Source organism: Bos javanicus, chromosome 24 (genome assembly GCF_032452875.1).
Source record: "Bos javanicus breed banteng chromosome 24, ARS-OSU_banteng_1.0, whole genome shotgun sequence".
In the NCBI taxonomy this organism is placed as follows: domain Eukaryota; kingdom Metazoa; phylum Chordata; class Mammalia; order Artiodactyla; family Bovidae; genus Bos; species Bos javanicus.
Window position 1 is genome coordinate 14,082,152 of NC_083891.1, and position 15,193 is coordinate 14,097,344.

At 37.7% G+C, this 15,193-nt stretch overlaps 1 protein-coding gene across 1 annotated transcript in view; it reads right to left on the reverse strand.

Annotated features, from left to right (window-relative positions):
* The window catches only part of PIK3C3 (phosphatidylinositol 3-kinase catalytic subunit type 3), a 161,715-nt gene that overhangs the window by 81,921 nt on the left and 64,601 nt on the right, over positions 1 to 15,193 (reverse strand). The window contains exons 9-10 of the mRNA XM_061399575.1: positions 15,037 to 15,129; positions 5,756 to 5,941 (exon numbers count right to left, since the gene is read on the reverse strand). Of these exons, the coding sequence (XP_061255559.1) occupies positions 5,756 to 5,941; positions 15,037 to 15,129 (279 nt within the window). The remainder of the gene's footprint in view (positions 1 to 5,755; positions 5,942 to 15,036; positions 15,130 to 15,193) is intronic.

Sequence of the window (15,193 nt, forward strand, 5' to 3'; positions counted from 1 at the left end):
AAACGCCAAAAGTTTTGCTTTCAAAAATAATTACAAATTGAAGAAACTCAACAGCATCTATTATCTTCCACTTCTAATTGCCACTCAGGCAGTTAAAATTCAATTATGTAGTATTAAGACATTGTGATTACCAGTTTAATTTTAGTCACCGTTCCTTAAGCCCAGAAACCAGGTTAAATCCCTGGCTAAATATTTATATTTATACTTCAGGTATAAACAAATCTTTCCTTCTGTATTTTGTTAACAACTACAGCATTTGTGAGAGTGAAAGTCGCTCAGTCGTATCCAACTCTTTGTGACCCCATGGACTATGCAATCCATGGAATTCTCCAGAGGAGGCCAGAATACTCAAGTAGGTACCCATTCCCTTCTCCAGGGGATCATCACCCAGAGATCGAACCCAGGTCTCCCACATTGCAGGTAGATTCTTTACCAGCTGAGCCACCAGGGAAGCCCAGTATTTGCAATTAATTGCTTATTTACTCTTTGTCATTTCCACCATTTAAAAAATTCCATGAAGATGACTACTTCCCAACATGCTATTTTCCCTTATTTAATACCAAAATATATTCTTTTCATCTTTTTTCTTATACTGACATAGTCAACCTTTTTTACAGTTGCCCAAATACTGACAAAAAGCAATACATGTGATTTTACCATTATATGATTCTTTTCACAAAAAACTAAATGAAAGCTTAATTGGCTGAGGAGTAGTGTTAGTTGCTTCAGTTCAGTTCAGTCGCTCAGTCGTGTCTGACTCTGCGACCCCATGAATTGCAGCACGCCAGGCCTCCCTGTCCAGCACCAACTCCGGGAGTTCACCCAGACTCACGTCCATCAAGTCAGTGATGCCATCCAGCCATCTCATCCTCTGTCGTCCCCTTCTCCTCCTGCCCCCAATCCCTCCCAGCACCAGAGTCTTTTCCAATGAGTCAACTCTTCGCATGAGGTGGCCAAAGTACTGGAGTTTCAGCTTTAGCATCATTCCTTCCAAAGAAATCCCAGGGCTGATGTCCTTCAGAATGGACTGGTTGGATCTCCTTGCAGTCCAAGGGACTCTCAAGGGTCTTCTCCAACACCACAGTTCAAAAGCATCAATTCTTTGGTGCTCAGCCTTCTTCACAGTCCAACTCTCACATCCATACATGACCACAGGAAAAACCATAGCCTTGACTACATGAACCTTTGTTGGCAAAGTAATGTCTCTGCTTTTCAATATGCTATCTAGGTTGGTCATAACTTTCCTTCCAAGGAGGAAGCGTCTTTTAATTTCATGGCTGCAGTCACCATCTGCAATGATTTTGGAGCCCAGAAAAATAAAGTCTGACACTGTTTCCACTGTTTCCCCATCTATTTCCCATGAAGTGATGGGACCAGATGCCATGATCTTCGTTTTCTGAATGTTGAGCTTGAAGCCAACTTTTTCACTCTCCTCTTTCACTTTCATCAAGAGGCTTTTGAGTTCCTCTTCACTTTCTGCCATAAGGGTGGTGTCATCTGCATTTCTGAGGTTATTGATATTTCTCCCGGCAATCTTGATTCCAGCTTGTGTTTCTTCCAGTCCAGCATTTCTCATGATGTACTCTGCATATAAGTTAAATAAGCAGGGTGACAATATACAGCCTTGACGTAACACTTTTCCTATTTGGAACCAGTCTGTTGTTCCATGTCCAGTTCTAACTGTTGCTTCCTGACCTGCATATAGATTTCTCAAAAGGCAGATCAGGTGGTCTGGTATTCCCATCTCTTTCAGAATTTTCCACAGTTTATTGTGATCCACACAGTCAAAGGCTTTGGCATAGTCAATAAAGCAGAAATAGATGTTTTTCTGGAACTCTCTTGATTTTTCCATGATCCAGCGGATGTTGGCAATTTGATCTCTGGTTCCTCTGCCTTTTCTAAAACCAGCTTGAACATCAGGACGTTCACGGTTCACATATTGCTGAAGCTTGGTTTGGAGAATCTTGAGCATTACTTTACTAGCGTGTGAGATGAGTGCAATTGTGCGGTAGTTTGAACATTCTTTGGCATTGCCTTTCTCTGGGATTGGAATGAAAACTGACCTTTTCCAGTCCTGTGGCCACTGCTGAGTTTTCCAAATTTGCTTAGTTGTGTCCAACTCTTTGCAACCCCCATGGACTGTAGCCCACCAGGCTCCTCTGTCCATGGGATTCTCCAGGCAAGAATACTGGAGTGTGGTGCCATTCCCTTCCCCAGAGGATCTCCCCAAACCAGGGATTGAACCCAAGTCTCCTGTACTGCAGGCAGATTCCTTACCGCAAAAGCTATAGGGAAGTCCACTCTGTGATAACTGCCTTATTAATTCTTATTCAAATATATCAGTATCAGTGGCCAGGAAAATCAAATGACTTTATCAAAATACTTATATAGAGTTCTGCTTCTAAAAACAAATTTTAATTGGATCAATAAATGCTTGATTTTCTATTATCTTATTTAGGATTTATCACACCTTATAGCTCTAGATATTCTTCTATGTATATTCTAAGAAAAAAATTATATAACAGAAAATTGTTTAATCAAGTATTCTTAGGAGGTTTAAGTAATTCAGTTTCACTGCTACCCTTTATTACCAGACAGGCTTTGGAAATGCTGCTGAAGGTACCACCTAGTGTGCTTTCCCAAGTACAGAAAAGACTTATTGCATGAAAGCAAAAAGGTTGCACTGTTATTAAATTCCCCAAGAAGGAGAAATTCAGAAGAAAACACATCTTTTTAAGTCACTCATCACAGTATGATTGTGTTAGTCATCTGCTTTCTGTATTCAAACTACCCATTCCTTCATTTGTATGAAAATAAATTAACTTCAATAGTTAAGTGCAAAGGCTGTTTGTTCATTACACAGTCACATTCAAAAAACATAAAATCCCTCCAGGCATGAAGGATATAAGCATTTAAGTAAAGCAAAACAAACAAACAAAAAAATCAGATTTCTATCTTAGACAATTCAGGAAAACTTTCTCAAGAGCTATGAAATACTATCTAGATAGTAATCGTCATTCTTCTAAAGAAGTTAATTCTAATGCTTTAGAATACAAATGCAAGATTTCATGTCAAAATCACTATTTCTTATTGAATTAAGAGTAATTTTTCATATAGGCATTTACAGTTAGAGACATGGGTTCTGACCCTGGTTCCCAGACAGCTACATATATCCCATATTTCTGGTGAAATGAAATACTTTCTATTTTCCTGCACTTTTCAATCTCCTGGCCTTTGCTCGTATTGCTCTCTCCACTTGGAAAATAAACTCAAGTTCAACTCTGAAATTCTACTCTTCCTTCAATGTCTATCTCAAATGCTATTTCTTCCTCAAATTCTAATGGAGAATCTCTCTCCTTCTGAGCCACACCATAGAAAGAAATATGGCTTTTAAAAATGCCTTTAAAGAACATTAAACAAATCCAATTCAGAAAGATATTAAAAGACTGGTTAAGATATATGTTACAGATGTAAGGTGAGTTTAACATTAGGAATTCAGCATCTATTTCATATATTGTATTTATAATATATTAATGTTTTTCAGATAGCATGATGCTATACCTACAAATTATAGGGACCCATTTAATACCTATTAAAACTATAAACAGACATCACTAAAGAAACTAGATAAAACATAAATATTAAAATAAAAATGCAGTTTTCATTTAACCAACAAACAGAAATAAGAGATAACAGTGGTGAGGTAGTTTATAATAGTAATGACTGTCACAAAAATTTTCACATTTTTAAAATGTGAAAAAATTTCATGAAAAATTGTGATAAAGGCATGTATATTTTAACAATTTCAATGCAGGTTACTTATTCAAGAATATGGAAAAACATACACAAAACTCTGTTCACTAATACAGTTACAGCAAAAGATTAGAAATAAAACAATTGCTTACCACAAGAGGCTGACTGGTAAAATAAGTTATAAAATAAATGTGCAGTAAAATATTATGCTGCTGTTTTAAAAGAAAAAGGTAGATCTATAGGTATCCATAAAGTCTAAAACCACAGTGTTTTTCTACAGATTAGATGTACCTCTGACATCATTTGCCTTGATATTCATTTGCCTGTGTTTCCAGACTTTACAGACACCAGTTATTGTATTTGTTGAATATGAGAAAATGTCCAAGATTATACTGTTCAGTTAATAAAGCATGCTTTTAAAAACATGGATAGGATACTCCTATTTACCTTAATTTTAAGAGATGTCTTGGTGGCTCAGATGGTAAAAATTTGCCTGGAATAAGGAAGACCTGGGTTTGATTCCTGGGTCGGGAAGATCCCCTGGAGAAGGGAAACGCAACCCACTCCAGTGTTCTTGTCTAGAGAACTCCATGGACAGAAAAGCCTGGCGGGCTACAGTCCATGGGGTCACAAAGAGTCAGACACAACTGAGCGACTTTCACTTTTCATCATATGAACCATACATGCATATGTATGCTTGCAATTTGCATACAGAATATATGAAAAGATATGAGTGACTATTTTTCGGGGGATAAAAAATGGCTGGAAAAGTGGAATTGTTAAAGGAGCTTCAATGTTACTATTTCATTTATAATTTAAAAGGAAAGCAAATCAGAAAAAAAAAAAAACCATGATAATATAATAACAGTAAAGGAACAAACCAAATGCTGTGGGAGCAGAAAAGAAACCAAAATGTCATCTGCTTCCTTCAGTGGTTAAGAGAAGTTTCTCAGAGATGTTGAGGTCTGTGCTACTCCTTGAAGGATGAACAGCAGGAAGACCTCACTAGGAAAATGAAGTAACACATATACAGTCTTGAGTACTAGAGGGACTATGGCATCCTGAACGAATTACTGTCCAAATATAAAGTGCAGTAATTTTCATTCAAGTTTTTCAATTGTCCAAGATGTAGATGTTTAGACAAAGTGACCTTTGATGTGATGCTGTGTTTACATGATTATATTATATTAAAGGACTACATTAAGGGCTCACTATGGTAAAGAATCTGCCTGCAATGTGGGAGATCTTGTGTTCAATCCCTGGGTTGGGAAGATCCCCTGGAGAAGGCAATGGCTACCCACTCCAATATTCTTGCCTGGAGAATTCTATGGACAGAGGAGCCTGGCAGGCTACAGTCCACGGGGTCACAAAGAGTCACACATGACTGTGTGACTTTCACTTGAAATACTAAAAAACATTTGAAGTTCATAACCATGAATACCATACTACTCCACAGATAATAATTGGAGAAGGAAATGGCAACCCACTCCAGTATTCTTGCCTGGAGAATCCCAGGGACAGAGGAGCCTGTTGGGCTGCCGTCTATGGGGTCGCACAGAGTCGGACACGACTGATGTGACTTAGCAGCAGCAGCCACAGATAATGCAAAAGCAGAGAGACATTTTATACCAATTAGAAAAGAAAGGTACAACATGAATGATTTTAGTATAAAATTGATATAAATTTATAATCTTTCAGCATATTATGTATAAGTATAGTTTTCAAAATTTTTCCCATGTAATTTTTTCTTCATAACTATTAAGTGATATAAATAGCTATTATCACTATTTTTTACATTTTTTTTGGATAGGAAACTGACATAGTATATCCTCAGATAAAATATTCAAATCTTAATGTACATTTGAAGAATCCTCTGAGTAAAATCCCTTCTAACCAATTTCTCCCTCTCTCTCTCACGCACACACACACAGGTTCCCACACACACACAGGTTCCCAGTTTAAAATGTACCCAGTTGCAGAGGAGTAGTGAACACTAAAGCACCTCATCATCCGCCTGCCGTAATCGGGCCACAGCGTAGCGCCTCACTGTTGGATTCGTGTAATGAGAGGACAACAGCTCCAAGGAATCCTCTACATCCATAGGCTTCCACTTGCCTAGAAGTTCCAGTGCCTGTTTGGCCTCCTGAGGTAGATCCCAATTAACACATTTCAAGAACTTTGTCAAAGCCTAAAATCAGAAAAGGTTTGAAAATTAGAAATATCTTATTCTGGGAAAGGGAGAATCAAGGATGACGAGGCAGAGCTCAACTTGGACCTGACGGCAGAGTCACAAAGTCAACGACAGACTCCTCACATAAACACTAAACACACAATCTGAGAAAACAAATGCAGGACCAAGGGGTGAGGGTAGAGTGAGGGGGTGGGAAATGCATGTTTCTTGTAACTTTTTTTTTTTTTCAGAGCACTACAAAGCACTATGAAGCTTTAAATTTTCTTCAACTTTTCTTCATTATGCTTTCACTATTTTAAAATACTGCAAGACTCAACACAAGGAAATCGTTGAGACATGTCTCATGAAGTCTGAAATGTCTTAAGAGAAAAACTTCATTTTACAATATCAACACGTGAGACATAAAACATTGCAACCAAAGAATGAAAGAGTCCAGGGCCAAAAAGAGTAGAACCCCATTCAAGGTACAATTATAAGAAAAGAAAAAAAAGAAAGAAAAGAACACATCCTAGAGTCAATGGTTTCCCTAGATACTCACATAGGATGACTCAAACGAAGCTGAATATGTATGTCTCTCTTACAGAGAGAAGTAACTACAGAAAAAGAGAGACAATTAAAAAAAAAAAAACAAACCTCTACAGAAACAAGTATAAAAATAGATAAACACACAGGAGCATTGGTTTCTGTATATTCATTCTATGATTCAGCTGGCTGTTTGTAGAATCTTTCTGGAATCTCCCTCCTTTAGAAAGGTAGCCAATTCTTAAGACTGTCAGGTGAGGAAGCTACCTTGGAGCATATGATTCATGGCTGCATAACAATAAATGCTTTTTAAAGAAAGGTTTGTACCTGTTTTTCATAAAACAGGTACAAAACATAAAAAAAAAAGCAATCCCTATTGCCAGATCTCCCTACTAACACTTTGCTGGCTGATATCCAGACATTTTCTTCTTTTTCTATGAATTCATCTCTTGAACAAAGATAACTTTAAAATTTTAAATTCTTGCTCCGCTCAACTAAAAACATTTTCATTAGTAAACTAACCAAGTTCTCCAAAAAAATGTTCCCTTGAATAATAAAACACAATTACTTATTAGTACGACATAAAATTAATCTTCATTCCCATTCCCTAACTTATTGTTATTTAACTTATATGTGGAGTGCATCATGCAAAATGCTGGGGTGGATGAAGCATAAGCTAGAATCAAGACTGCCAGGAGAAATATCAATAACCTCACATATGCAGATGACACCACCCTTATGGCAGAAAGTGAAGAGGAACTAAAGAGCCTCTTGATGAAAGTGAAACAGGAGAGTGAAAAAGCTGGCTTAAAAAAACTAAGACCATGGCATCCAGTCCCATCACTTCATGGCAAATAGAAGGGGAAACAATGGAAACAGTGACAGACTTCGTTTTCTTGGGCTCCAAAATCACTACAGTTGGTGACTGCAGCCATGAAATTAAAAGACGGCTGCTCCTTGGAAGGAAAGCTATGACAAACCTAGAAAGCATATTAAAAAGCAGAGACATTACTTTGCCAACTAAGGTCCATCTCGTAAAAGTTATGGATTTTCCAGTAGTCATGTACGGATGTGGGAGCTGGACTATTAAGAAAGCTGAGCACCGAAGACTTAATGCTCTTGAAGTGTGGTCCTGGAGAAGACTCTTGAGAGTCCCTTGGACTGCAAGGAGATCCAACCAGTCAACCCTAAAGGAAATCAGTCCTGAATATTCATTAGAAGGAATGATGCTGAAAGCTGAAGTTCCAATAAAAAGACCCTGATGTTGGGAAAGATTGAAGGTGGGAGGAGAAGGGGATGACAGAGGATGAGATGGTTGGATGGCATCACTGACTCAATGGACATGAGTTTAAGCAAGCTCTTTGAGCTGGTGATGGACAGGGATGTCTGGCGTGCTGCATCCATGGGGTCACAAAGAGTTGGACATGACTGAGTGACTGAACTAAACTGAACTGAACTGAACTTATTCTTGACTTAACTAAATTATGGGATAAAAGCACTATGGAGTGCTCAAATTTGTATAATCTGAGTGAAGTCACTTGCCCATCATCTCAAAATATCAGACAGGCTAGACTTAGAATCTAAATCCATTGACTCTCAACCCATGCATGTTTTACCAGATGGTTTCTCCTTACCATTAAGGAACTACTATCTACTAATTAGCTAGCCCAAGCCCCTGGGAGCCATTACTCTACCAACACTTATCCCCTAAACTTTTAGGGAAAAAAAGGGGCACAAGTGGAGGGTCATTTTCCAGGTCTCAAATGAGTCCTTAGGACTGGCTGCCTAGTGAAGGTCCTTGGCTTCACACAGGAAAGAATTCAAGAACCAGCCACAGTAAAGTGAAAGCAGATTTATGTAGAGAGATACCCACTCCATAGACAAAGTGTGGGCTGTCTCAGAAGGCACAAGTGACCCTGAAATACGGGGTGGTTAGTTTTTATGGCCTAGGTAATTTCACAGGCTAACAAGAGGGAAGATGATTCGAACTATTCTGAGGAAAGGGCAGAGATTTCCAGAACTGGGGCACCACTGACTTTGTGGCCTTTTATGGTTGGCCTCAGAACTGTCATGGCACCAGAGGGTGTGTTATTTAGCTAATGTATTACAGTGAGTACAAATGAGGCTCAAGGTCTCCTGGAAGTCAAATTTTCTGCCACCTTGGGCCTATTTAGGTTCCAATCAGTTTTTGTGAATCCTGTTCTTAACGGCTGCTTCATTCTTTTAATGGTTGTGCCCTGCCTCCTTTCTTCCTGTCTCAAATCCATTCCTAATTCTCTTCGATTATTTCCTGGTGATATTTCCCACTGTTCCCCTCAGACTGACTCTCACTATGCCACACATCTAGAGTTTGGCACAGCCTTCAAGCTAAGGGTTTCTCTTCTAATCATTTCACAAACTGTCAGATATTCAAGTTGGAAGTGATTTATTAGCACAACCTCCCACTAATAGCACAAATTTACTGTATAATATCTGATAAAAAGAGACTTGATATTTACCTAAGAAATTCCAGTGATTAATTTCCAACGTACTCATTGTATTTACAGACAGTGAAGCCATTTTTTTTTAAAACCTTGGCTTCTTTTTCGAAATATTCCTTTATACCTCTTACCATAATCCAAACCTTTAATTCTCAATAAGCTCTCATTGCCCCTCTATGCTTCAATCAAGCTAACCTATTTTATATATAACAGTCTAACTCCTATCTACAGGGAGTTCCTTCCTTTCTTATGCTCTTTGTCAAAATAGTAGTGTCATCTTCTTTAAGGCCAACTTGCCAAAATATCAACTTTTCCAGGAAGTTTTCAGCAACTTTCAGCTCTTCTCTCAGTAGCTGCTTAATTTTACATTCTTCAATTAAATTACTCTCTTCTAACTACCAAATGCTTTTCTGGATATTCTTATGTCTACAACTGGAATTTCCATTCCCCAAGGATAGCTAGCCATTTCTTCTGTACCTCCTGCACGTCATTTAAGTGCTCTCTTTCCATAAAAGCACATGGACGGCCCTCCTTATTCTATGCATTTATTTTTTACTTCTTAAATGTATTTCTAGATTTAATGTGGAAATAAAGCAATACTTCCTAAATAACTACAGTGAAAGCTTTTCCACTTCACAGTATATCAGCAGTCTTAAGGAAAATGTGCCAGTATGTACTTACTATAAGCAAATCTTGTAGCAAGCTGATGTACTCAATTCAGTAACTGAAACAATCTAACCCTCAGATTCTCAGATTTATAGATTTATTAGTAAGATTTATAGAGTATACTGCTGCCAGGGACTGTACAAAGATTTCACAACCTGATAATGCTAAATGTGACAAAGGTAAACAAGGATATAATAGAATGAAGGTGGAAATAAGAAGAGGAATGAGAAAGAAAGGAAGTATAAGAATTTGAAGTCAGAAATAGTAATGATGATACTTTATTTCAGGTGCTTTAAAGATGCTTATTGATCTATATAAAACAAAGATAGAGGATTCAAATGCAATTTTATACCTAGGGCTTCCACAGATAACTGTATAGGTTTTAGAGGAAAGATGTTCGGGTTCAAATCTTAGTTTCCAGCTCTATCAATAATTACTGAGTCACATGGAGCACATTATTTAACTTTTAAGTGCTCTATCTCATAAGTTTATGTAAATATTAAATAAGTTAATGATACAGATGTTTAAAACAGAATACATACATAATAAATAGTTGACAAGTGCTTCTGATGTTACTGTCAAATGTTAACATTATCACATGTATTATCATGTTTTATATTAATAGCAATAAATATTTTGTTAACCTCCTTTCTGAACTTAGAGTCACCTCATTGTTATCTCCTACTTTTAGAATCACGATCACACTTCAGAGCTGAAAACACTATTTATCATACATATTTCTAATATTAACTTCTACCAACCCAATTTTTGGAAATTTCTGCATTTCCAAAATGTAGAACAGGAAAACCTGTTCTACTCAAGACACTTCTGACACCCTAATTCTCTGCAGACACTGAGTATCCTGCAACTTAACTGAAATCTGATACTCAGTGCAGAACTCAGTGCAAGACTGCTTCCCATCTCAGATGCTAAGAGCAAACACTGGGTCCTCAGGTACCCAGAAATCAGTCCAATATGGACACATATTGGGGGTTCCCACAACTAACTTTCCTCAGGCTCAGTAATTGCTATAATGACTCAAAGAACTTAGAGTACTAGTTTACTTATTATTGCTGGTTTATTATAAAATATATAAATGAATAACCAGGTGAAGAAACACATTAGGTGAGGTCCGGAAGGGTCCCAAGCACGGGAGCTTCATCTGTCCCCATAGTTAGGGATGCAACCTCCTGGCATATGGATGCATTCACAAACACAGAAGCTCTATGAACTCCACTGTTACAGGTTTTCAGAGATTCCATTACACAGGCAAACTGATTAAATCATTAACTATTCTTGGGTTCTAGCTCAATTCCCAGCCTCTCTCCAATCCCCTATCCCTGCTCCCCCACCTCCAGAGGTCAAAGGTAGAGCTGAAAGTTCCAACCCTCTAATCAAAACTGCAGCTCTTTTGGCAATGAGCCCATCTCCAAGAGTCACCTCATTAGCATAAATACAGGTACAGTTGAAAAGGCCTTATTTTGAAAAACAAAAGATGCTCTTCTCATTCTTACCACTCATGAAATTCCTAGGGTTTTAGAAACTCAGTGTTAGTAACCAGAGATGAAGACTAAACATATTATTTTTTATTGTATCACCATATCACAGCTATTTTAATATTTTAAATTCAGAACATTCAAAACCAAAATATCTCCTTATCCTGATCCTTCCACTTGCCATATTTATTTCAGGTGCTCAGGACAAATTCTTGGCAATCGCCTCCAAGTAATTTTATACATTTTCCTCTCCTTCCTCTGCCCCCCAGTACAGCTCTCAAAATCCATACATGAACCTCCTAATTATGTCTTTCTTCACTGTCACCTCTGCTGCAATCCTCCTGGTTTGTCTTCCTTAAAACATCACTTGTTAAGACACATTCTTGGCTTTACAGGTTTCCTTTTGCGAGTGATATCCAACTTTGAATCATAGAATTCAAGGCTCACTACAATCTGACTCCATCTTTTCTATTTAAAGAACATTTCATACAAACATTTCTATCTCCCAAACTTAATACTCTGCCTTACTCATGCTTTTCTTTCCCATGAAACATGATCATCAAATAAGAATGACCACCAAAGTTTGTTCAAACTTTAGGACCAATCTTACTTCTGTAAAACCTCCCTCATATCACAGCACATTAATCTTGTTCTCCTTCACATCACTATTCTAGTAATTACCTAACTATTAACTAATGAGACAGTGACCCTTTATCAGTTACTATCCTATACTTCTCCATTTTGGTTATCTATAATTATCTTTTCCCCCAGACAAACTGGGCCAGGCAGAGATCCCTAGAGAAGAACATGGCAACCCACTCCAGTATTCTTGCCTAGAGAACCTCACAGACAAAGAAGCCTGGTGGGCTCCAGTCCATAGGGTCGCAAGGAATCAGATATAACCGAAGCGACTTAGCAGGCACACCCAAACAATTTTAATTTATATGAAATTTACAGTGACATAGTATCTCAAAGCCCAAAGCCTTAAATAACACTAGGCCAAGAGTTGACACCAACTGTGTGCTGAACTGAATTCGTTTCTGCTATGGTATGCCATCAGCTCCTTGCCAGGAGTCACAAGTACGACTACCGTCCTGACGTCACTGTCTCAGAAGCAGCCTCGTCAGTGCGGTCCGTGTGCATCACCATCACCTTCACCATATGACTATTCCTACTGTTTTGTTCCCTAAGCATAACAGAAAGATAGTAAAATGATGGTTACCTTTAATTAACATTTCCACAAGAAGAAAGGACATTTACCATGTTAAAAGCTGAATTTACAAAGTTATAATATTCACACTTTTGGTTCCACAAAAATGAGTCACTTTGTACATGCTACGGACCATAAATTTAAAACTACTTCATAAATTTAACTGCTTTTATTGGACAAACTTATTACTGTGAACTTTTCAGGTGCAACGTTAAGTCTAGACTAGAGGGCTTTTATCTGAAATACTTAAGGCAGGTCATTTAGGAAAAAATAGGTGGAAAGGACAAATTTAATTAAAAAATAAATAAGAAGTATAACTTTGTAAGAACCAATTTCCACTAACTTGTTTCCTGAGCACTGCTTTTTCGCTAGGAAATCTTTACAGCCTTTAGGGCACAAATGTCAAATAACCTAAATCATAGTTCCTGAGAAACTGGCATTGAGCAAATTTCTTTTATAAATAAATTAAGGGACAGTGGTAGAGAAGTATTTATTTTCTATAAAACCCATTTTAAATTATTACAAAGATACAAATGTGGCTATGTGAATAATTCCTTTGGTCATTTCAAGAACAATATATATTCGGTTTTCTGAAAAGTGCTTCCAAATAGTAAAAAACAGTATTCACCTTACTGTAGTGATCGTAAGAACTCTACAATACATCCTGAGAATTGAAGTTTCATCACCTACCATTTAAAACCTTGAAATCAACTAGTTAAATGCAATCTGTCACATATTTACACATATCTAGAGGTAACTGAATTTCAGGGGGAAGTGACAACTTGTTTACACAATTTTCCTTGGAAGTTTTTCGATCTAAGGGAGTTCTGCTTTGCAAATCTATGATTCTTGAACCTATACATTTTAACAGGTTTAATTCAATATCTTGCGATTTATTTTTAGACAAAACTGCTGCATTCAAGATTCAATTTCTGTGAATAAGGTTATTCTTCATTTAGTAGAGTATCATATACTAACTCAATCTTTTTAAAAAACACAAAAATCACAAATCTGTGCTTCTGCTGGTGATTCCTTCCTTTTCTTGCAGGGATAAAAAGAATAACACTCAAAAGCTACAGCAAATTTAGAATTCCTCTCTCATTCTTATTATAGATGTAAAAGAGAATGAGTATGGTTCATTCACAAAGAATTTCCCAAGGCATCAATAAAAGATAGAAAAGAAAAGCTGAAGAGTTAAAATGAGCTGTAACTGGATTTTTATCCAATCCCCAGGCCATGGACTAGTACCGGTCCGTGGCCTGTAAGCAACGAGGCCACACAGCAAGAGGTGAGTGGACCACCTAGCGAAGCTTCACCTGTATTTATAGCTGCTCCTCAAGGCTCCCATGGAAGAAGTGAGACTAATCTCTGATGGCTCAGTGGTAAAGAATCCGCCTACAGTGCAGGAGACTCAGGTTCGATCCCTAGGTCACACAGATCCCCTGGAGGAGGAAATGGCTACCCACTCAAGTACTCTGGTCTGAAAAATCCCATGGACAGAGTAGCCTGGCGGGCTACAGAACATGGAGTCACAAAGATTCACACACAACTGAGCGACTAAGCATACAACACAACATAAACTAGAAGAGACTTAAAGTTCACTATAATTCAATCAACTCATATTAAATGTGAAGATGCTAAAGTAATCAAAAAGCTTCTTCATGAAAATACATAGCAATAAACAATCAGCCTCAAAACTAAGTCTCTATACTCAAGTCTACTACTGACTGTGTGTGCTATGTTGCTTCAGTCGTGTCAGACTCTTTGCAATCCTATGAACTGTAGCCCCGCCCCGGGCTCCTGTCCATGGGATTCTCCAAGCAAGAACACTGGAGCAGGTTGTCATGCCCTCCTCCAGAATATCTTGGTGCATCACTTATGTCTCCTGCATTGGCAGGCGGGTTCTTTGTCACTAGTGCCACCTGAGACGGCCCCCGAGTACTGACTTCTTCACCACAATTCTCTCTCTCATAGGATACTGGCCCCAGATAGCTGAGGTGCACGTGAAAGGAATGATTTCAGTGAGCCCAGAAGGAAACTGTATTTACTCCGTAGCTTCAATATGGAAGGCACTGTCTAGTTCTGACCTACCCTCTCTACCCTCATCTCACACTCGATGCCATTCTACCAATCCATCATTTCAGATTATAGTTCTCATACTCTCTCACTAGCCACATCTCCAGAATTCTACAGTTCTTTGACAGCCACCCAGGCTCAAGGAGGCAAAAAGAAAGATAAAATATAAGCTTCGTATAAAAAAGTATGTTGTCACAGAGCTAATTTACTTCTATGAAAAGAGAGAAGACAAAAGTGAGACAACATTTAACTTTGCACCTACTATGCTCTAAGGACTCAACTGGGTTACTCGTATGTATTCTCTCACCTGTGAAGAAGGGCTGTCATAATTAGTAAAATGAGGAAACAAAGCTTCCAAAGAAATCTGCTTCACCTTATCCAGAAAGAGTAAGTTGTACTGCTGCAAACGAAACCCAAATCTCTGTGACTTAACCCATTTAGACACTGTCTACACATCAACAAAGAGGTACATATGTCTTTGGGTGTATAGTTTCATAATTTTTAAGAAATGGAGCAACATACTTTGCTCTGTAACATTTTAATAAAAATCTGACAATTAGTCTGTATTTCTATGACAGTTTTGCTCATTAGCAACAAAGTTTACAGATAAATTTGATATGTGAAAATATTCGAGAAACTCACTTTTTCTTGATTAGTAAGATAATATCTAAACTTCCATACAAGATCTTGTTCTTCATATGTAAGTTGCTTTGTTGGTGGATAACTCACAATAATCTAAAACAAAGAAAAAAAGAACCACTTTATCAAATAAAAAAAAAAAAACTTGCTATCTATTTCC